The sequence below is a fragment of the Camarhynchus parvulus genome, chromosome 19 (genome assembly GCF_901933205.1).
Source record: "Camarhynchus parvulus chromosome 19, STF_HiC, whole genome shotgun sequence".
In the NCBI taxonomy this organism is placed as follows: Eukaryota; Metazoa; Chordata; class Aves; order Passeriformes; family Thraupidae; genus Camarhynchus; species Camarhynchus parvulus.
This window is the reverse complement of record NC_044589.1, coordinates 6033626-6056360: the sequence shown is the minus strand read 5'-3', so window position 1 is coordinate 6056360 and position 22735 is coordinate 6033626. Positions and strand designations below refer to the sequence as shown.

The window sequence follows — 22735 nt, the reverse complement described above, 5'->3', positions numbered from 1 at the left end:
TGTTGGAAATAAAAGAAGATTCTCTGACTCAGAGGATGCAGGAGCACCCATGAATCATTCATGGAATAATAAAAGGTGAGGAGGGGTTTAGGGACTCATTAACCAGGGCAGAACTTTTATTTAAACACTCTCATTTACACAACAGCTGCAAATTTGCTTCCCCCACCCCTCCCTGGGGACAAACCAGGAGATCAGAATCAGCACCTAAATAAAGGAAATAAATCCCAGGATTATTTACTAAGCGATTTGGGTGGTGACACGCGGAATAATTTAATTTTTTGTTGTTGTTTGGAGCACCCCACTGCTGCAGCTGCTTCTCTGGACACCAGGGGAGGTGCATAGTTCATAAAAAAAGCCAAAACCTGCCAGAAAAAGGGAGAAATCACAGTCGTGGTCTGAAGTTATTGCAATGCAGTGTTTTAGTGAGTGAGAATGAAGCACCAGGTTTGTGTTTTCCTCCTCCTGGCAAGAATCAAACCTGGCTTCAAAAGCAGCTCCAGCTGAGCTTTGTGTTTGGGATCTCAGGTCAGGGCTGCATGGAGCTGCAAGAGATTTCAAAATGACACAGAAAAAGTTTCAAAGTTCTGTTTAAGAGGTTGTTTTCCGTGGGGTGAACTCCTCTTTTTCACCCCAATCTGAATTTTAGTGACTTTGAATGACCCCAAAAGGCATTTTTAGCTTGCTGTTCAAGGTGCTGAAGGGGTCACTGAAGAGCAGAACGTTGATGTTTCATGGAAATAAAGTGCATTTTTCTGCTCCTTCTAAAAAGCAACCTCAAATTATATGAATTTATTTATTTCTTTTATTTTTCCCAGGATTGTCAAAAAAGCAACCAAAATTTATCCCATTGATGGAAGTGACCAGGAGAGAGAGAGAGACTTTTGGAGCAACTCTTTCATGGTCTCCTTCCCCTTCCCTTCCCCTTTTTTTGTTCCACATTATGCAGTTTTTCATACAAATATTTCCTCCTATTCCTGAAATATTTTCAATTTCTGGCCTCACATTCCCTCCCACAGCAGTAAAATCAACACTTTTGTGCACCATTCAAGGCTACCAGGTGTTCTGACAGAGCATTTAAATGAAGAAATGGCATCTTTTAAATAGATTTTTTTTAACAAAGCAGATTAAGATGATTTTTAAGTTTGCAAATCACTCCAATTTCTCCCCTCCAGGTTATCCAAACTCCAACAGCATTTTTGCCTTTTTACTGCAACACAATGGAACTGAAAGGTGCTAAAATGAATATTTTGAGATCATTTTCACTCACACACGAGCTCATGCACAGTTGGGACATTAGATTTGAAATCTATTTACAATTTTACATATTTTACAATATATAATTCATCTTTACAGCTACAGAATAAGTTCAGACTAACACTGGTACTTTTTTATTTTTCCTGCTGGAACTTGGCTTCAAGTTAAACTGATTATTAAAAACAATTAAGTGCATGCTTAGAAGGGAACTTTCAGGAGAGATGTCAATGGACTAGTGTTGCTTAAAAATTACACCAGTTTGTGTAGAAAATCGAAATTCAGTTCAAAAAACCCACCAAAGCCTAATAGAAACCTACTGGACTAAAATAAATACAATTCATTACATTTAACAAAAAAACCCAAAACCAAACCAAAAACCAAACCCCAAACCAAAAGTACCTTTAAAAATGTACTGATTTACTGATTTAAGCTCTTTTTTTTTTTTTTTAAGCTTTAAATTTCCTTTCCTTCCCAGCTAGCTGAGGAGAATTATCCTGCATAAACCTGAGGCTGCAGTGGTGGGGGCAGCTTGTCATTCTCCACATTTTCAGAGTCAATGGCTGCTAAGGCTTGGCTTTTTGCTTTGATTTCTAAAGGATATTTCTCCACAATATCCTCCACCTCCTTGGTGATGCCATCAGTCCAATCAATGAGGTCTTTCTCCAACTTCTTGGCTTCACTGACAATTCTTTCCTGTCTCTCATTCAACTGAGAGAGGAGGTCTAAGCTTTTGCACATCTGCTTCACCCCCAGGCACACATCAGGGGAGAAACTGTCAGACTCCTGCTTTTTTGGGGAGGTCTGGCCCGTCATGAAACGATCAAAATCTTCCTGGCTCAGGTTTAAGGACTGAGCATCCAGTTTTTCAATGAAGGCCACAGCACAGCACTGCAAACAAAGCAGAGAGAGCATCACTGCAAGGCTGCAATCACCACACACTGCAATGTTTTACACTCAGAAAATGTTTTAAACTTCTACATTTACAGAAAATGTTACAACATTTTCTATTCCTTTCCCTCTTCTTACACCAGCAACTGATTTTTTAAATTTTTTTAGTATTATTTTTATTCCAGAAGTTAATTTTATCAGACACTTTGTGCAACTCTTTCCTCTCCCCAGAAGTTTGAAGAAATCAAAAATGGAGCTGCCAAGGTACATTTCAGACCTCAGGGTCTGTGTGTTTGGGAGGTGAGGGAACAGCAGGAATACTAACATGTGTTAATATTTAATTATCTGATCAGCAGAGATCTGCTATGCAGATTAATTAATTAATTAATTTCCTGAAGGAATGTCAAAGCCCAGCTCACTTGGTGGATGCTCTGCTCCTACTGAAATGAACTTTTAACAACCCAAGTGTTTCATTCAATTCTATAATTTCCCTCCAGGATGTTTTATGATAAAATGCAGAACACACCAAGAAATGCCTCTTGGAGAAGCTGTAAAAAACCTGTTTAAATCCACACATGAATGGCCTAATTCTGCAGGGCCTTCCAAAAACTCTCAGAGGGGACTTGGCATCTGGAACATCTGCACAGCCCAAACTCAGGGTTTGAGGAACAGAGATCTTGCAGGATAAAAATCCACCCAAGTCTTAGCATCAGACCTTTCAAATAAAGGGTTTAAAATTATAAAATAAGAAAACAAAGCTCTGATTTGGACAGAGGAGATGGAAGAGAGAGGAGACAAAACTGGCTGTGCTCTAAGTAACCTCAACCACTGTTTGAAGATGAACTGGAATTCAGGTTTACACATTGGAATTTACATTTATGAACTGGAATTCAGGTTTACACATTGGAATTTACATTTATGAACTGGAATTCAGGTTTACACATTGGAATTTACATTTATGAACTGGAATTCAGGTTTACACATTGGAATTTATATTTATGAATTGGAATTTATATTTACGAATGGGAATTTAGGTTTACGAATTGGAATTTATGTTTATGAATTTGAATTTAGGTTTATGAATTTGAATTTATGCCCTTTCCTGGCAATTCCTACCTCCAGCTAAAAGCCAAACCTTGGTGTCCAAGTCCACTCACCAGGTTGGTGAAATAATATCCATCCTCCCCAGTCATCAGCCTGCTGGGGTTGCAGAAGCGAGTGATGTACTGGATGTTGGACTGCAGGCGTGGGGGGTTCCCCTTGAGCACGATGTAAATCAGGGTGGGCAGGAAATCATCAGCAGAGGCTGGCTCATTTTTGGTGATTTTGATGGCATTGAAGATGTGCTTGCTGCACTTGGTGATGCAGGCAAGTTTGTCCCGAGGGACACGCTTGGAGTCCATCTCGATGATGTCTGGGAGAGGAAGAAAAGTCCTGGAATTATTCAAATTGTATTAATCAGGCAATGAATAAGCAGGATTTGCTGGGTAATATTCAGGGAAATAAAGTGCATTTTTCTGCTCCTGCTCCTTCTAAAAAGCAAGCTCCAATTACATGAATTAATTTAAAGTTATATGCATTAATTTTAAAATATGCGATTCCACTTAAAACTGGGTGATTCCACTTAAAAAACCTGGGTGATTCCACTTAAAACTACATGAATTTGCTTAAAACAGATTTAATTTATTTAAATGATACGAATTTATTTTAAATTATATTAATTTATTTTACATGATACAAATTTATTTTACATGATACAAATTTATTTTAAATGATACGAATTTATTTTAAATTCATTTACTGCATCATTTATTGCATTTATTGCATCATTTCTGTCTGTGGGGAAGTGTTTCAAGTAGATCAGTTAAACCTAAGCACTTCAGTGTGGAAATTATCTCTGCTGCATAGATGAAGTTCCAAATTCCTGCACATTTAACAGCCTGGACCCACCTCGTGATGACAGCAAAAATCATCTCAACAAGCAAGAGAGATGAGATTGAAATCTGTAAATGCAGAATTGATCACTCACAAACCTGTAATTGCCTTTACAACCATGTCAGAGACCTCTGGGATTTCCTCACTGACAGGAACACAGAGCATCTGGGGAGTCACCCAGTGCAGAGCCCTGCAACAGGAGAAAAAGGAGTTAAGAGTAAAGGAGTTAAGGTCAAAAGGAGAAAAAGGGTTAAAAAACCCTTCAGTGCCATTGACAGGCAGGGGTTTGAAACCTTTGCTTCCTGAACTCAGGGCAAAGGAATGCTTTGTGTCCATGAGGCATTATTCCAGCCACAAACCAGTTTATTCCACTGATGTCATTTATTTTCACAGAAAGCACTTCCTTTTTTTAAAAATTATTTTTGGCTGTGATTTCATAAAAGCAAATTTTCCCAGTGTAGTGGTTGTCACTATCCCACCTATTAATTCTTTCTGTATTTTAAATAAAATGCTTTGAACCCTTAACAAGCCATTTTTCTGTGCACAGCACAAGGTTTTTAACACGGCTGATTCAGAGCTCATTTAGAGAATTAGGGATTACTCAATTATTTTCCCTTTCAAGCCTTACCTGATCCTCTTTTGGACAGCAAGGTCTTTCTTCTCATCATCAGTTGTCTCAGGGCAAAAAACATATTTATACTGGCGAGTCATGATGTATTTCTCAACCTCATCCATTGCCTTCTCCACTTTTTCAGGGGGCACTGAAAGGGACAAACCCCAAAAAATGAAATATTCCAGGGCTCTTTGCAAGGTTTAATCCCAAAATCAGCAAATTAAGATTACTCATTCAAGGCAACCTGAGTTCAAAAATGGATATAATACATCCATTATTTTATATATATAGATATAAAATTAGAAATATTGTGTGTGTGTATATCTATAGTAAGAATTATGATACATATATAAGAAATTTAATAAAATATAATAGAATAAATATAATACAACAAATAAAATTAAATACAATAAAGTAAATAAAATTAGATAAAATAAATAAAAATAAAAATAAATAAATAAAACAAATAAAATAAAATATAATATAGAATAAAGTTTTTTTTAAATGCCTCTCAGTTACCCCATCTCTGGGTCAGAAAATGGCTTAATCCAAGAGAACTCCACTGAGAATTTAAAAGAAATTAAATATGTTTGTGAAAATATTTAGACAGCAAAAATTCCTAGAGGGAAAAATTCTAACTCTGGTACCAGAACCTGTTCCCAGCATTTCTGAAAGCTTTGCTTAAACTGAAAATTCAATTTAGTTTTTCATCATTGCTTTTGGAAGAGGAAGGTGAAAGAACTTGGTACCTTTCCAACGTGTCTGCAGCCTGTCTGCCACATTTTGGTAGAAATCCTGAGCACACTCAGATTGTTCCTCAATGCTTAACTCCTGCAAGAGAACAAGGAGTAAGTGTGAAGGGCTGGCAGCAACACCTCGTGTCTTGTTTTTGTTTAAGGCAAGTGTCCAGCTGCAGTAACAGTCTGAGAATGCAGAGGTGTCATCAGAGGTGTTTAGAGTGGCTCAATTTTAGTTCAAAATAGGAGAAGCCAACACTGGCTCTTTAATGTGTGAAAGATTTGGATTTATTTGCTGAATAAATGGATATTAGCACAGGTGCAATGGCTTTTTCCTCTGGGAGCACTGACAAAACTCAGACTAAGCAATGTGTTTGTCCCTATTTAACCTCTGATTTTTTAAAAGACAATTTATAATCTATAAAACCTCAAGAACATAAATTTGAAATAATATCTCTACAGTACATTTCTGATGATAAAGTTACTGTGAAATATATTCACAGCGGTATTTGTGAAACAACACTGGCTTTTGCTAACTGAGCTCCTGAAGAAAATAAAATTAACTTAATTAAGGCAATTTTCATCATTAAATGAAATCATACATTAAAAAAAGTGGGAAAACAATTTGATTTCTGAACTCTTTGAGGCCAAAAACTGGACATTTTCCAGAACACAGGTCTCAGCTCTTACTGAAACTGGATTTTAGGCCTAGTTTATGTGTAGTAAAAAAATCCCAAGTTTTGAGAAGGCTGAAGTAGGAAATGAGAACACCTTCAGTGCTTGAAGCCAAAAATAAACCCACTCTGTTCTCACAAACTCTCTGCTCAGAATGAACAGATCCAAAAGGAAAGAAATAAAGTTCAAGAAGAATTCAAAACAGAGGGAATGTAAGATTCCATGAGAACTTGTGAGGAGATAATTTGAGGAACTAAATAGGAAAGGAAGAAGAGGGGGGGAAAAAGCTGTGCTGAATTCTGACTCATTCCAACCATAGGTGGCACCACAGACTAATATTTCAACAATATTGATTTTTTTTTAAATGGAAAATGAAGGTAACACTTATTTCATATTAAAAAAAGCAGCACAGTCAAGTTCCCCTTCCCCTATAAAAGGAGAGGGGTGGGTTGATGCTGCATTATCTTTAGAAGTTTTTAGGCTTAAGTTGTGTCACCCCTGGAAGTGTCCCAGGCCAGGCTGGAGGGGATTTGGAGCCACCTGGCACTGTGGAAGGTGTCCCTGCCCATGAACCAGATCACCTTTAATTCCCTTCCAACCCAAACCACCCTGTGAGATCTAAAACCTCACCAGCTGGTATCTTAGATCATTTCCACCATCATATTAATGTAGAATATTGCTGAACAGACTCATTTATGTGGGATTTAGTCAGGACTAATTTATCTGGGCTGCTCTAGGGTTAGCAGCATCCTTTGGTCCCAAACTACCAAAAAAAGCCACCCAGATCTTAATTTGATTCATCTGAAGGCTTCTGCCCCACTCCAGAAAATCCAAACTGCTGGAAGAAGTGCAACATTTCCTCCCTCTCCCACCAATTTTCCCCATTTGATTGAGACAAGATCATTCAGAGCTCACCCTTTTATGACTCATGGTGTCCAAAAAGAGTTTGCATTGCTTGTAGATATCCTGGCCAGGCTTCTGGTACGTCCTGATGAATTCTATGAACTCCTTGGACACTCTGTCTGTCTCGATGCTGGCCTGCCTGTGGATGGAAGGGCTGGGAGCTTTGGCCTCCTGGATCTCTGCTGGCAAAATTCAGGGCACAGCAGATCAGGGTTTTTTACAGTTTTTTTACACTAAATGGATAATTGCAGAAAGGTTTTATCATTTCGAGTCACTTTTTATATAAATTATATTAATATATTAAATTAATTAATACAGAAAATTAATATAATTCTATTAAATCAATACAATTAATTATATTAATTTAATGTATTAAATTCAATTATATTCTATATTAAATCCTCTATTTTTTACAGTTTTTTGACACTGATGGATAATCGCAGAAAGGTTTTATCATTTCCAGTCACTTTTTAAAAAAACCTTTTTTCAGCTGTGCAAATTGGTCATTTGTAATTGTGTAAATGTAAATTGTAAATGAGCAGTTGTGTAAATTGCATTTCTCAAGCTTTGCAAGGGAAATGTTGGATGTAGTAATAATAATAATAAATTAGATATAATAATCATAATAACAATAATAACAATACCACCAATAATAATAATAATAATAATAATAATAATAATAATAATAATAATAATAATGCTTTTCCCCCACAAAATAATCTCATTTTCCAAGTTCCAAGCTCATTGTGCTGCTCCAGTACCTTCACCCACCTTTCAGCTTGCCAGCCAAGGCTGTTGGAAATGGAGGGATTGAACAGAGGTGGTGGAAATGAACGTGGTGAGAGGCAAGCAGAGAGACAGAAAACATGAAAATATTCATGGTCAGCACGAGACAAACAGAGCTTTCAACCTGAAAACACTTCACATGCACAGAAATCCTGCTTTCAACAAGCATGCACAAGTCCAAAGGGAAAAGAAAGAAATGGGATTCATGTGTTAACGTTGGTTTAATTTGGATTTGAGGGAGCTTAGTGGGGTTTTTTTGGTTGTTATGTGTTTCTGAAGAGATCAAGCACTACAGAAAATCCAAAGTTGTGTTACCCACGGGAGTACCAAAGTTTGCTCCTCTGAGCAGAGCCCCACACCTCAGCACAGGGAATAATTGGCCAGGCACCACCAGAGCACCTCTGGTATTTCAGTGCCCAGAACAGGAAAGGTTATGCAAATATTTAAATTCCAACTGCAGCAATTGAGATAGGGAGTGCAAACCCAACTCCTTTCTAGCTACTCAGGGACATTTTGCAGAGATTTCCTTCCATTGCCTTTATACCCAGGATTCACTCCATGCACCCCAAATCCTCCACAGGATTCCAGCTGAAGGGTGACCATTAATTAAATTTGTCATTAGAGAAGCAGAAAGCTTATTTGGAAATAATAAACAAAGAAAAGGGCAGAATTATCAGCTATTATTTCCATGATTAATCACTGATCTCATTTCACAGTATAGCTGAAGGTTTATTTACTTACTTCAACAATGAGTTCACTCTTTTATAAAAATAATCAGCCTCATTTTACTATTTGACCTTAAGGAATGTGAATATTATTTTTTCAGTCACAAATTCAAACTAGATTGCTGTTTAGTGACTAGAGAGATGTAGTCAACTGAGGCAGATTGATATTAAGTATTAAAAAGTGAATGTTAATTAGAATGAACTGTCTTTTAATGAGTTACACCAAGAATTACTTGTAGTTGCAGATTCACTAATCTCTGAGCTGAAATCCTGATTTAAGGAAAATTAATCTATACTGATTACCAAGGGCTGCAGGAACAAATGAACTTCCAGCAATAAAATATCCTCAGGTTTGTCCTGTGTTCTCAGAGAATTCAATCCAACTAAAAAGAAGCTGATCACAGCCAAGAAATTCCAACAAGAGAGGAAAATGCCAAAATGCCAGGAGCAAGCATGGGAAGAGTGAAGGAAGGATCAGCTCCACAAAGAATAAACATAATTAAAATTTCACTCTTTCTAGAGGAAAGCCACTTGTCACAGCAGAACAGGAGCACTCCAGGATTCACTATGGTTGTGCCATGGAGCCAGTCCAAGCATGGATGTGGAACAGGGTTTGTCCCCAGCTCTGTCACACACAGCCCTTCATCACCTTCCTGGAATCATTAATAAACATTGCACATTTCTTTAGCCAGCAGAACGAGTCAGGATTGCAAACAATTCATGGAGGAGGAGCTCTTAAAGCTGTTTGGTGTCCTTTTGGTTTAAGTGAAAGCAGTGTCTCCTCTTGATGGGAAATTTTCTTCTTGGTTTATATAACAAACATCTGGAGATGTTTTGAGAATGGCAAAGTTCTTGAAGTGGTTTCAACTCATAATAATCAGATTTGTAACAGGAACCTGAATTTTTTTAAATATAAAAAAACAAAGCAGCACAAGATCCAGTTAATTCTTACAAAATTCTTTTTTTTTTTTGATCCTAACCCTAAGGTGGAGCTCAAAGAGGCTTCAGCTTTATTCTTGTGACTCCCTACTAAAAAGCAAAGGATTGGTTTAGACATTCAACATCACCTCAAGATGCTGGACTTGCTTTTTTTGCCATCTTCATGTTGAAGAGCACGAGTTACAACTGGCACAACCCTAGTTTGTGTTTAGCAAAGCCCAACTAAGAGCCAAGCTTACTAAAACCAGGCAGACAGCTTGCCCAGGCTGTGCTGCATTACCTTCAGAAGGGGAAGCCAGTTCCCAGGAGGGAGTAAAAATCTCCTTCAAATCCCTGAGAATGTTATCAGCATTTCTCTCCCTCCCAAGCTGTCCTTGCTTAGGGGTTTTCTCTTCAGCTGCTGAAATAAAAAGGCCAAAGCAAGCAGGGCACCAAGAGCAGGAGCATGGCAGGACAGGTGGTGAAGGGATAAAAAAAGAAAAGATGGAAAGTGAGAAAAATGAACATTAAAAAAAAAGGTTTAATGCAGGTGAATGAATGTCTCGTGTAGCCAGCTGCCGTCATGCACCAGGACAACTCTAACCAGAAAAATGCTGAATTTCAAAGAAAGGAAATGCATTGTCTCTAAGGTTAAGACAGATTAATGTTGCTTTCTCTTCTGGAATTCCTCCTCCAGAGCCCAGCATCTCCCAGCTTTTGCCTGTGTGAGCTATTGCTATGCCAAGCCAGCAGTGCCATTCATCATTCCTGCTTGTAACACATTCTGTGGAACAAACACCCAGCCAGCCACAAACCTGATATTCCCAGCCCACACAAACACTGCCAGCCTCACTTTCATGTGCAGCTCAAGGCACCCTGCTCACACATCCCATTTTTTCCTGTCAAAGTGAGGCACTCTGGCAGCACCAGCTGACGTTTTCTCTCACTGTGAGTGTGATATTTCTGTCACACTCACACACAGCAGTTTGAGGTGACTGACAGGCAGCACCTTCTCTGCTGCTCTCTCCAGGAGGAATTCCCCTTCCAGCCCCAAATCCTGGTGTGACACCATGGCTGACTCAGGAATTTCTCTGGAATGTGTGCCAGGGGAACAAGGAGCTTCCCCTCAGCAGTGCAGTGCCAGCACCAGGAACACACTTCTGCTGTTCAGTGGCAGAACTCCTGTTCTGTGTAAAACTACACAGAAACACAGGTTTAGCAGTGCACTGCTCTATTTAACAGATTATTTGGCATCACTCACATTTTTCTGTGTTTTCAGTAGCAATCACTCTCCAGAAGCATCACTATTCCAACTTTTAAAAGTCAAAGCACAGAGCATTAATCTGCCTTTTAGAACAACACATCTGCCAAAAACTTTTCACTTTAAAATGCACAGAAGCATGAAAAGCAAAGGAGAGTTACCCTTCTTAGCTCCTGCTCTGGAGGAAGCAGTGAAGAACTTCTTCACAGTAGTGACCTTTCTTGTTTTCTCATTGGTTTTCTTCTCCTCAAACTTGGAGAAGGTCAGGGACTGTGCCCCCTGGGTGCTCTGGCTGCTGGCATAGGCTTCCTCCTCCTCACGCTGGAGCCTGCAGTGGGGAAACACAGGTCTGGTGTCACAGACACGTTTTATGAAAAATCCTTTTGTTGGGATTTTTTCTCCTGAGAAGCTGAGAAGCCTCAGAAACAAAATGTAAACAATAATTATCTGCTGCTGTGGAATGCAACAGGTGCATCTGTGATTGGGCTCATGTGGTTGTTTTTAATTAATGGCAAATCACAGTCCAGCTGTCACAGACTTGGTCAGTCACAAGATTTTATTATCATTCTACTTGCTTGCTAGCCTTCTGATGAAATCTTTTATTTTTTTAGTATACTTTTAGTATATAATTTTCTTTTAATATAATACATATCATAAAATAATAAACCAGCCTTCTGAACATGGAGTCAAGATTCTCATCTCTTCCCTAGTCCTGGGACCCCTGTGAACCACCACAGTCTGGTTTAAGGGCTTAGAAACAAGGCAAAGGAGCTGATTTCTTGTGCAATCATTAATTACTCGTTTTACATGTTAATTATTCCCCCTGCCTATCTCCCTTCACTACAGGACACCTCCCCTTTGCATGCTGCAGTGGTAGAAGTGGGGAAAGATCAGGGTTAAATAGAGAGGTGCAAAGGGAGAAGACTGAGGTTTAAGCATGGTCACCTTCCCCTGATGTCACACTCTGAGTTACCCAAAGGCACAGGGGGGGATTTCCAGCAGCACATTCATTCAGCAGCAGATTCATTTCATTTCCAGCAGCAGATTCATTGTCTTCCTCCCTGCCTCACACTGAGTCCTTCCCCATCTTACAAAAACAAAATACCTCGTCCCAATCTCAGGAATATTTTGGGAAATAAATCATTGTTGTCATAATCTGCTTTGGTGATAAATATCTGCTTGAATGGATGAGGCAAAGTTTGAAAGACCAAGTTTTTCATCTAAACTAGGGGAGGGCAAACTCACCAACCCTGCACCCTTTTTTCCTCCTGTGCAGGAGGATTTATACAGTTCACATTCTGTCACCCCACAGGATGCTGGGAGCTGAGCAATTCTTTAAACATCCCTCCAGCTCAGGATGGACCATCAACAGTCTGGGATCTGCAATCTCTTGAGGCAGGAATTGTATTTTATCAGTGCTGACAAACCTGTCTGTTCACTGCAACAAACAATCACAGCTTATCTGTGCCTTCAGCATCTCCCAGCTACTCATTAAAGAATTCCTTAAACACCCCACTTCATTTTAGAGATGGTCCAAATATCTGCCCTAATAATAAAGTTTTTATTAACTGTGTAAGACATTTATGGCACAGGAAAACAATGACATGGCCTCTGTGCTGCTACCTCTGAAAACACGTCTTCCATTTTCAGGGTCAAGCATTTATCACACGAGGAAAACTAGATTGGTTTGCAGAAAATAAGTGATTAGACAATTAAAAAAAAGCTTTGATATTCTTGGGCTTAAGCCTGCAGTTTAAAAGAATAACCAGAGAGAAGACTAAAATAATTTTTTTTAAGTAGCAGCTGCCCATACCCAAGAAATAACTGCCATCTCCAGAGGGTATTCAATCAAAATTGCCCCTTTAACCCTTCTAACTACTGGAAAGAAACACATATTTGCATATGCAAATTAGGCCAAAGTGTTCATTGGCAGGTTGGGCTCTGTTTACATTTGTTCCTAGATTTTCTTTTCAAACCTCTTATACCAGAATGTCCTGAACATCCATCTTTGCATCTAAAGGAAGGAAAGGTCAAATTGGGGAATTTGTGATGAACTTGAGCAAACAGGGCTAGGAAAGAGAAGGCAGGAACAGAATTTGGAAGAGTCACCCTGAAGGAAGCAAACATCCATCTTTGCATCAAAAGGAAGGAAAGGTCAAATTGGGGGACTTGTGATGAACCTGAGGAAACCGGACAAGGAAAAAGGAGGCAGGAAGAGAATTTGGAGGAGTGACCCTAAAGGAAGAAAAGAAGGTTCTTTACCGCTCTGCCAGCTCCCAATCCTCTTGAATCTGCTTCTGCCTGGCCTTGTGGTATTCCTCCCTCCAGCACTTGGAGCAGAAGCCCTGCCAGGCAGGGTTGCCATAGTAACCACAGCCCTTCTTGCACAGCAGCTCCGACTGATCCACGTGGATCCCCCTGCGCTCCGACTTCAGGTTCATCTTCCTCCTGGAGGAAGAGGAGAAGGCTTAAAAACACAAAGCTGGCAGCAGCCTGCTGGAAATCATTGCTTCTGAGGGTTTGCCTTTAGAAAGGAGTCACCTGCTTGAATTATTTAACAGCTCCATGGCAACGGAATGAGTGCCACGGGAGGGAGGGCACAGTTACATAACCAGGAGCCCCAAAGCCAGGGGACAAAGGCACAGCTTTGTAGGGCTGTGACCCTCACACAGGTCCAGAAAATGGCCCAGGGCAGAAGTGACAGTCCCACAGCCAGGGGACAAAGGCCCCAGGCACACTTTGTAGGGCTGTGACACTCACACAGCTCCAGAGAGTGCTCCAGGGGACCAGTGACAGTCCCACAGCCAGGGGACAAATTGCCAAGGCACATCTCTGTAGGGCTGTGACACTCACACAGCTCCAGAAAATGGCTCAGGGCAGCAGTGACAGTCCCACAACTAGAGGACAAAGGCCCCAGGCTCTGCTCTCACCAGCACCTTGCTCTCAGAGCCAGAGGCACAAAGCAATGGGGAAAAAAAAAAATCAAGTTCCAAAAAGCAGCAAAGGGAGCAAATAGATTGCATTGTGTGCTGGGACTGTGCCTGCACAGAACCACTGTGCTGAGGCTTTAGGCTTCCAAAAGGGCCCATGGGGAATCACAGCTGGGCACATCCCCATTTCCCCCAGGCTCTGCCAGGGTTAAACCGCCTGCCTGCTCACAGCACAGCTCTGGGGGTTTACATTTAGTGACTGCAACAGAAAAGATTCTCCTGCCCACAGCAGCGCCGTGCCAAGGCTGTCTTTGAGCACCCAGTGAGCACCCAGCCTCCTCTTCCTTCCTGACACAAACATCCCACATCCCAGCTCCCAGTGGGAAATGCTGGAGTCATCCCAAGAGAAAAGCAGCACAGGATCACCTGCAGCAGCAAGGTTAAGGTGGGTGTGTTCAAATATTGATATTTATTTTGCAATATTGACAAATAGGGAAATAGCAGAAGGAGCACAGCAAGGTTTTGTGCAGTAAATGCAGCCCCTTTTCCTTCTTGCCATGGATGGAAAGCAAGAGGAAAAGGGATTTTCTCAACCTGAAGAACATCAGTAGATGACTCAGAGTTATCTTCTTTTCCCCTGAAATTCCACCCCCAAACTCTTCTCTGGATCATCCAGCAAAAGATGGAATATGCACAAATGTCACTGAGTTTTCTACTACAGGAAATTCCAGCTCTTTTCTTCCAAGCTCAGTTATCCCTTTAAAAAGACTGATCACGTTTAACATTTCCCATTAATGTAATCAAGTTATTTTGAGCAAAGTAACAGGAAACACAATTTTCTCTGAGGGGGGAACAAATGAAATATTCTATCTTATCTACGTAAGTATTAAGATTTCTTCCACTTTTCTATTTTTGAAAGAAATGATGAGTTGCTAAAAATAACCTAAAAATAGTTTCATTGTAGAGACGTGCATATTAAGGGAATCAATATCTTAATGACATAATTTATAGCTACGTGTTCTCATTTTTATAGATGGGAGAGCAGCTGAATACTTTCTTTTCTTTCCCACTGAAAAGCCTGACAGACAATATTGTGCTGCTGCAAAGCAAAATGGAAAAAAAAAATTAAATATTTGGGAGTTTGACTTCATTCCCATATACAGAAATAACTGAGAAACATAAATATGTTGCTTTCACAATAATTTTTTTGGTTTCATTTGCTGATTTCTCAGGGAAGGTTTGTGTGGGAGCTCCTGGCTGCCAACACCTCAGAGCTCAGAAATGAAAACTTCAGTGTGTGTCAGCTGCACAGCCTGGGCAGGAATTGCATTTTGGCAGCATTGGCACACTCAGGCCATTCCCAGAGCATCACTCATGTCCTTGAGCAACAATTCTGAGAAGAAAGGGGAAGGAAAAGCCTGAAACTCTTCAGGGATTCAGTTTCAAGACCATTTCCTAAAAGCAGAAGCTGCAGCAGCATTTTGGTCAGAGACCTCTACTGCAGGTGCCTGTCCTAGAAAAAAATGCTATAAATATTCATCAAATATTTAATTGTTTAATTGCCATTGATGTGAAGCTGATCAGTCAATGTTTTCACTGGAAACCACAAAGACACGATAAATAAAAACATACTCAGATCACAAACTTCCCAGAAATGCTACAGGGATCTGTGTCAGGAAATAAAACCCAGTCACCCACTAGAACAGAGTCACAACCCCACAACTGCAATAATCCCAAGGATCCAGGTGTCTGTTCTTATTCACAGCCCCATATTCCAGACTTAATTTGAAAATTAAAGGACAAATCAAACACCTAACCCTGCCTGTCCCACACCTGAAACCACAGCATGGCTCTCTGCCACCAGAGGGGCACCAAAATCCCCTTTGTGCCCACAGAGCTCCAGCCCCTGTGTACATTACATTAAAAATAAATTCTGTTCAGTGGCCAGAGAGCAGAGCAGGGAGCTGCAGAGGCAGAGCCCTGCCCTCCCTGGAGTGTTTGCAGTGCCACCAGCCCAGCCTGGGGACAAAGGAGTCACCCTGAGCCAAAGGAAGGAGTCACATGCTGCACACAGAGCTGACACTTCACACAGAAAAAGTCACTGCAAACAAAAAAAAAAAAAGTTTCCCAGCTGATTTCTGCAGGTCAGCATTAATACTGCAATGAGGAAAGCAACTCAGGTTTTGAAAAAATGAATGTGAAAAAAAAAATCTCAAATTATTTTTTGGTAAGTGAATCACTGCCAAATCTTACATAATAAAATAATAATAAAATAAATTTAAAAATTAAAAAATTATAATATATAATATTAAATATTTATAATATATAATTATATATTGTATCTCATAATATATATTACATATTATAATCTACACTATATATTAATATAATATATTAATATATTATAATATATTATGTATTATAATATATATTATTAAAATATATACTATAGTATATAATATTAAATATTACATAATAATTGTTTCTATTTATAACACAATATATTATATTAATATTTATGTCATATATAGTATTTTTATAAGATTATGTTATATAGTATATTATAATTATAGTATACTATATATAGACATAATATATTTTAATATATTTATAATTATAATCTTACATAACAAAAATGTTTTGTTGGAGCTGTAGAGTGTCCAAAATGCTTTTCCCCCCTTTCTCTGTTCCTTTCCCTCCCACTCCAGCTAAAGGTGATCACTGCTTACCAACAATCAGCTCCTCAGTGTCTGCACAGTCACACCACACATTTTGCAGGGTCAGATCTCTTTATTTTCACTCCTGCCCTGAATGCATGGCCTGTTCAAAGCTCACCTCGAACATGATTGAAAGGAAAAAACCAAATTTGTTGTTTTTCTGGAGTTGGAGAGCAGGAAACTTCAAACACCTTTACACCACCTGCCCACTGAGAAGTCAAAATAACACAAGGAAGGTAACAATTTCCCACATTTAAAAAAAAAAATCTAATCCAGAAGTACAATAAAATACCAGAAGATCACAAATAACATCAACAAGTACAATTTGGAGAGAGGCTTTGCACCAAACATCCTTCTTGCATCTCCTGTATCCCAGTTAAAGCACTTCAGGAAGCACCACATCTCCCTCCCAGGAGCAAAAATTTAACATAATTTAAAATCTTTTCATGTGAATTCACCAGGGAAGGCAAGAATGACACCTCAAACACCACAGGACAGAATCAGAATCTTCTTTTCACCATTTCTGTGCCAGGATCAGACCTCATCACACTTTAATATCTGTGTTAATTAGCAGCACCCCTCTGAAGAGTTCACAAAAACAACGGGCTCTCAGACTTAGTTATTCATTTATAAGATGCCTTTACTTAATGTTACTTATTTGCAAGTAAAAGCTTCTGGTTTCCTCTTCTCCAGTGAAATGGGAAAATGGAAATCACCCAACTCTTTTGTGTGATTTTTAAAGTGCACCTCACACACTGTGGGTGCTCCTGAGGGATTGATTTGGGAAAATCCCAGCCTGGAAAGGTCCCACTGCTGGCTGGGGACACCAAAACACTCCCTGTCCTGCTGCCACAAGAATTCCCAGTTGGGAATGTCCTGATTATTCCTCCAAATTCTTTATTTTTCCAAATTCTACTGAAATCAAAAGGAAATGAGGCCTCTGATTCACATTAAATCAGATCTGTCTGCAGGCTGCACATCAAAGGTCTCCAGTAACAGATCAGAGCTGCTCCAGCTTTTTTAGAGCAACTCACAGCAATTTTGTTATGATGAAAAAAAAAACCCACCAAATCACTGTGGTTTAATTCAAAATTAGCTTTCTATTGGCTTGAATGCAGTTTATTCTGAAGCTTTCAAATACATCTTTCTATCAACATTTTTTGCTGTACCCACACTTAGAGAATTTTTTTTCTTTTTATTCTTCTGTTCAGAGCAAACACCTTTTAAAAAGAGCAATAGCAACTTCTCATCCTTGCTCACACCCCTCAATTTTTCCTCCAAGAAGAACCTCCAGTAAATCCCAGCTGTCCCTTCAGAAAATGGGGACTCTCAGACTGTTTTTCAGGAAGCTGCCTGCCCTCTGTGGCTCTGTAAAGCTGAAACTGAGAACACGTGTGCAAACACTGCAAGGTTTCAGTTACCATCACCAGGAACCCAAACCAGCAAAACCAAATTTCCTGTTAAATATTCTGCCTGAGATCCCCTTCACTTTCCCTGTCACACACTCTGAGACAACACAGACAGAGTTAGGGCACAGGAAACACCAATTTTGTTCCAAGCCCGTAAATCCCAAGGCCATTTCTGCCAGTGTTCCATAAAGGGGACTGAAGGAGCAGCAAGGATTCCTCCAGGACCTTTTGCAGCTCAAAACCAGCAAAAAAAATAAACGCTCATTTTCACACAGACCAAGTTACAAAACAACCAGAAAAATCCATATTAAATGTATTAAATCAGGTGTCAGTCACAGCAAAGAGCAGATGCATCCTCAGCTTTTATGGGTGGGGAAAAATGGGCTCCTCCAACCTGAATTTGATCCAATTTAATGCACACATGAAAGACTAAACTCGTGTAACACCTTCTTTTCAGCAAGGAACACAAGGAATTCTCACAGCACAGGCACTGCAGACACAGTTCTGGCTTGGGGTGAAAGATGCTTCAGGAGCAGCAGGGATTTACCACGGGCTCCAACACCCCCAGCCTGTTTTTCTGGTTCTTTTCCACCTCCCTGCCTTGCCAGGGATGGAGCAAAATGATCTGAACCTTTATTAGAAGTGCAGATTGTCAGGAGATCTCAGCTGGGTCATAAACTATTTATTAGGGCTGGATGGCTGAGGTCACCTTTAGAGAGCTGGCTGGAAAACTCATATTCAAAGCTGAACAGAAAGACTCTTGCTTAATCAATCAATAAACACCTTCAGTAAGAGCTAATTGCAACAAATTTATAATTACTACAAGCTGTGAAGAACAGTTTTTAAGTAACTCCACAAACTAACACTGGAAATTAAAGGTGTAGGTTTAATTCTATAATTGAAGTTCTATAAATGAGTTTCAGTATTGGTAACAACTTAATTAAATGTATCTAAAACCAGCAAACACAGACTGGGAACAAGCAGGTTTACTTTGGGTTGTGGGCTTGGGTTTCTTTTCGTTGTTGTTGGTTTTTTGTTTCCCTCCCTAAAATTAAGTGCTTTTCAAAAAAAATCTTGGCAGAAGCATTAGCAACAACCTACAGCAGTCTTTTCACTGGGCTGATTTAAATGACATTCAGCTCTTCAAAAGTCACTCCAGCACTTAATGAACAACCTGAATTCTCCTAATTCAAAAACATCAAAGTGCCCCAAAGAGTGTCCACAATGAACTCATTGCAACTCTCTGGTCATTAATGGCCATTCCCAGAAATGGAATTTTAAAGCAGAAAAAAATAAGAAGAAAACCAGGAAAGCTCCAAACACACAATTCTTACAGGAACTGCTGCTGGTTCAGATTTTACTGGTGATGAATACTCCATCATAATTCAGAACAAGCCAACTTTAATTACTAAAAATAGGTTTAGAAGGTAGGTTAGAAAGTGCATCAAAACTGAGGCGTGGAGGGAGGGAGTCAAGGTGTATTTTGTATTTTGCCAATGGAAAAGTGCCCTTAAATGTATTTATCTCAAAGAACCGCTGACTCAAATACCCCAAAATTGTGAAGAGCAGCAACCTAGATGTTGAAAGAGTCGTGATTCAGGTGGAACCCCAAACACTCAGGCATGTAATTAGCAGCAGGGTAATTAACCATGAGCTAATTTCCTCCCAAGGAAAGGGTGGGGCAGGATGAGCTCAGGCTGGAGAACAGAAAATACAAAAGCCATTAGACAAGTTGGGGATTAGGCAAGAGATCTGGGTGTTATCTCTGCAGCGCTCACACTTTTCATGTGCATCTCCCTTGCAATTACAGGATTTCAGCCCCAGCAGCTGGAGGACAAACAGTGCAGGCTGCTGAAAAAACAGTCCCGAGAAAAGAAACAGTCTGATGAGCAGCCACTTCAAACAAACCACAGAGCTGGTCCTGGCACTGGGAGGGGAAATTGCAGCCACTGCTTCAAACCTCCAAAAAAAATCCTGATGGCCACAAGGCTCCAGCTCTCCATTTCCTCAGCTTGGAGTTGTGTTTTCCCTTCAAATGCCAGCCCAGGCCTGGGGGTACAGGTTTGGGTTGTGCCTGTGACATCAGTGACCAGGCTGTGCCTCACCATCTCCATGTGACCCACAGCTATGCTTTAAACGAAATCACAGGAAACATCTAAAAACTCTTTGTGCTGCTCCACTGGGAGTTCAGGTCACAGGAAAGAGAAGATTAGCTTAAACTGCTAAAACCCCCTCAGCAACAGGCTCCTACACACTATTTCCTGCCAACCACGCTCACCTGGACACAGATGGGAATTAAGTTGCCTAAAACCTCAGAGAAAAACTTCAAAACATTTTATAAACTTCATACCTGACTTGTTACAAGCGGCATTTTAACAGGATTTCATGAGCAAGACTTTTAGGTCTAGCTTTAGATCACAAGTAGTTAATTATTAGGGAAAAAAAGCCCCAAGTATAATTGGGGATTACACAGCAAGAAAAAAAGGAGCTGAGAAAGGCTGTTCTAGCTTAAATAACACCACAGAACAAAATTAAACACCAGAATGATGGACTGTCTTCAAGCTTATAATCTGTTTGTTGTGTAAAGCAGTCTCAGGAATTGGTATAATTGGCTTTATATCCTATTCTCCCTTTCTGCTGTGTGTTGTTCTGGGCTTTTTCTTGGTCAGCAAAACATTCCACTGAGCTACAATTCTCTTCCTAATCCTCCCTGCTGCAAAAACCACTTGTGTAACCGTGTCCAGAAGGCCAGCACATCCAATTGCTGAGTGAAGCACTGTTCCTGGAAAACACCTCACCCTTCTCCACTGGTCTGGTTTGCTCATTGGTCTCACAAAAGGGCTGGGGAACTGGAAAACCAAAGGCAGCTCAGTGCAGTTCCCAAAGTCCTGGTGTAAGGAATCAAAAGTAGTTTCAAACGAGCCCAAACAACAAAAGTATGGCAAGTCAATCATGGATTTAAATCACAACCTCCACAATGCCACCCTTTTCCCCTAAATTGCTCAGTGCTGCTATCTCCCAGCACGGGGCCAAACTCAGCAAAACCAAACACAATTTAATTTTGCCTGTAAAACCTTCTCAGCAGCCCATCCCAGCCCCTGCCACAGAGCAGCAGGATTTCAGACAGCACTGAACCACCCCTGGGAGAATTTCTTTGGAAATTCAAGCACATCATTCATCTCTCAGGATCTCACACCCTCCCTGAGCCACTCCCTGCTTCAAGGGAACAACCTGAGCTCCACAGCAGCGAAAAACACCCACAAAAGCATCCAAAATGCACTGCTCAGCACCTTAAGTGCTCTCCAGACTTCACCTGGCTTGACTTTAAAGGACTTTGATCCTCAGCTGTGCAGTGAGAAGCCAGGCAGGGACAATACTTACAGGAAAAAAGCCAAAACCTCATTGATCCGCAAGGAACTCATCAGGGAAACGGGCTGGGCTGGGGGACTGTTGGTAAAGCTACCAGTGACACCTGCACCCTGTTAACTACAGGCACAGACCCACGGAATTAATTAAATACAGAGATAACAAAATTAGCTTTAGGGGCTGCACATGGAGGAGGGCAAACGCCCACAGCAGCACCGCTCAGCACCTTAAAAATGCTCTAAACTTCCCCCGGCTAGAGTTTAAAGGACTTTAATCCTCAGCCGGGCAGCGGCAATACTTACAAAAAAAAAGCCAAAAACTCCTTGATCCACAAGGAGCTCATGAGGAAAACAGGCTGGGGGGGCATGGTGGCAAAGCTGTCAGCGCCACCTGCACCCCGTTAACACCGGCACAGCCCCACCGAACGAACATTTACATGTACATCTAATAAAAATCACTTTTAGGAGGAGGAAGGCGGTGTGCCCAGTTTCCGCATATCCCGGTGTTTGTTTATCCCGGCGTTTGTTTATCCCGATCGCCGCCGCCCTGCGGGGCCCAGGGTCCCCTCGCCCAGGCCCAAGGCGGCAGCGGGGCCGGTGTGAAGCCCCTCGGCGGGGCGGACACCGAGCCCCAAGCCCCGGTTCCAGCTATAACCGGGGGGACGCGACCGCCCCCGCTGTCCCCGACCCCGCCGGGCCCTCACCCCGCGGCTCTCACCGGCTGCCCCGGGCGGCAGGGCCGGCCCGGCCGCTCCGTTGCGCTGCTGCCGCCGCAGCCCCTCACGGCCCCGGCGTTGCTCGGGCCCTCCCTCAGCCCCTCCGGCCCTCCCTCGGCTCCGGCGGAAGGGCGGGCGGCACCTCCGGGGCGGGACCGAGCCCGGAAGGAAGCGGGGCCGGGCCGCGCTGGGCGGAGCGGCGGCCGCGGGGCTGAGGGGGCTGCGGCCGGGCGCGGTGAGGGTGAGGGTGAGCGGGGCTGGCTCACTGCCGGGTTACTGCTGTGGACGCACCCACAGCCCCTCTCCTCTGCTTTTTGTTATGGAGCCCTCCCAGCGTGGCGAATTCCGGCCCCGCAGCCTCCCTTCCTTCTCCAGAGCCCGCGGCAGCTCCTCAGGGCTCCAGGGCCCGGCCCTGGCCCCACACGAGCACCCCAGAGCTGCCTTGGGGACATATAAAAATATCCCCTGCTCTTTCAAACTCCTCTTTCCGTGCTCAATTCCACATTGTTGTGTGCTTGTTCTTGTTTCCATCTCCTTTTTTTTTTTTTTTTTTTCTCAGCACGGACATCCCACTGTGAGACAGGGAGTGCTTCAGATGGACAGATGGACAGAAGGAGATTACTTCAGAACAAGGGGAAATTCTTCTGAACAGAGGCAGAAAGGTTCTTTTTGAGCACTGCAGAAGCAGAGGCAGCTGCTGCGCTGTGTCACAGGGATGGGTGGGTGGGGAGGGAAGGATGGGATCAGTCATTGCAATGATCCATCCCAGCCGGTCCCTGAGCACACGCTGCTCCAGTGCCTCTGCTCAGAAATGATAATAAACACCTGAATGCCATTAAAACAGCCCAGGACAGAGATTCCTGGCTTGATTTTCATTTGCAGCCAGGCAAAGGACACTCAAAT

At 41.5% G+C, this 22735-nt stretch overlaps 1 protein-coding gene across 4 annotated transcripts; it reads right to left on the bottom strand.

The window, feature by feature from the left end:
- Nucleotides 1–1704: 1704 nt before the first annotated feature.
- Nucleotides 1705–21968, bottom strand: RABGEF1 (RAB guanine nucleotide exchange factor 1). 4 transcript variants are annotated; one of them, XM_030962835.1, is made up of 11 exons: nt 21835–21968; nt 12958–13143; nt 10857–11023; nt 9736–9855; nt 7777–7797; nt 7018–7187; nt 5440–5521; nt 4706–4838; nt 4176–4267; nt 3300–3556; nt 1705–2142 (listed from the first exon to the last, which is right to left on the bottom strand). In XM_030962835.1, exons 2-11 carry the CDS (start codon nt 13134–13136, stop codon nt 1744–1746), a joined length of 1620 nt encoding a protein of 539 aa, XP_030818695.1. In that variant the 5' UTR covers nt 13137–13143; nt 21835–21968; the 3' UTR covers nt 1705–1743. The 4 variants fall into 4 exon arrangements, with proteins under 4 accessions (XP_030818695.1, XP_030818692.1, XP_030818693.1 ...); XM_030962832.1 differs by lacking the exon at nt 9736–9855 and having other exon boundaries at nt 7018–7184; XM_030962833.1 differs by lacking the exons at nt 7777–7797; nt 9736–9855.
- Nucleotides 21969–22735: the final 767 nt, after the last annotated feature.

Excerpts from the sequence above, each read along its gene's own strand:
- RABGEF1 (XM_030962835.1), bottom strand. The coding sequence starts at position 13,136 with ATGAACCTGAAGTCGGAGCGCAGGGGGATCCACGTGGATCAGTCGGAG. Across the intron at positions 11,024-12,957 it reads GATTGGGAGCTGGCAGAGCG|GCTCCAGCGTGAGGAGGAGG; the intron begins GTAAAGAACCTT and ends TCCCCACTGCAG. Across the intron at positions 4,268-4,705 it reads GCTGTCCAAAAGAGGATCAG|GGCTCTGCACTGGGTGACTC; the intron begins GTAAGGCTTGAA and ends CTCCTGTTGCAG.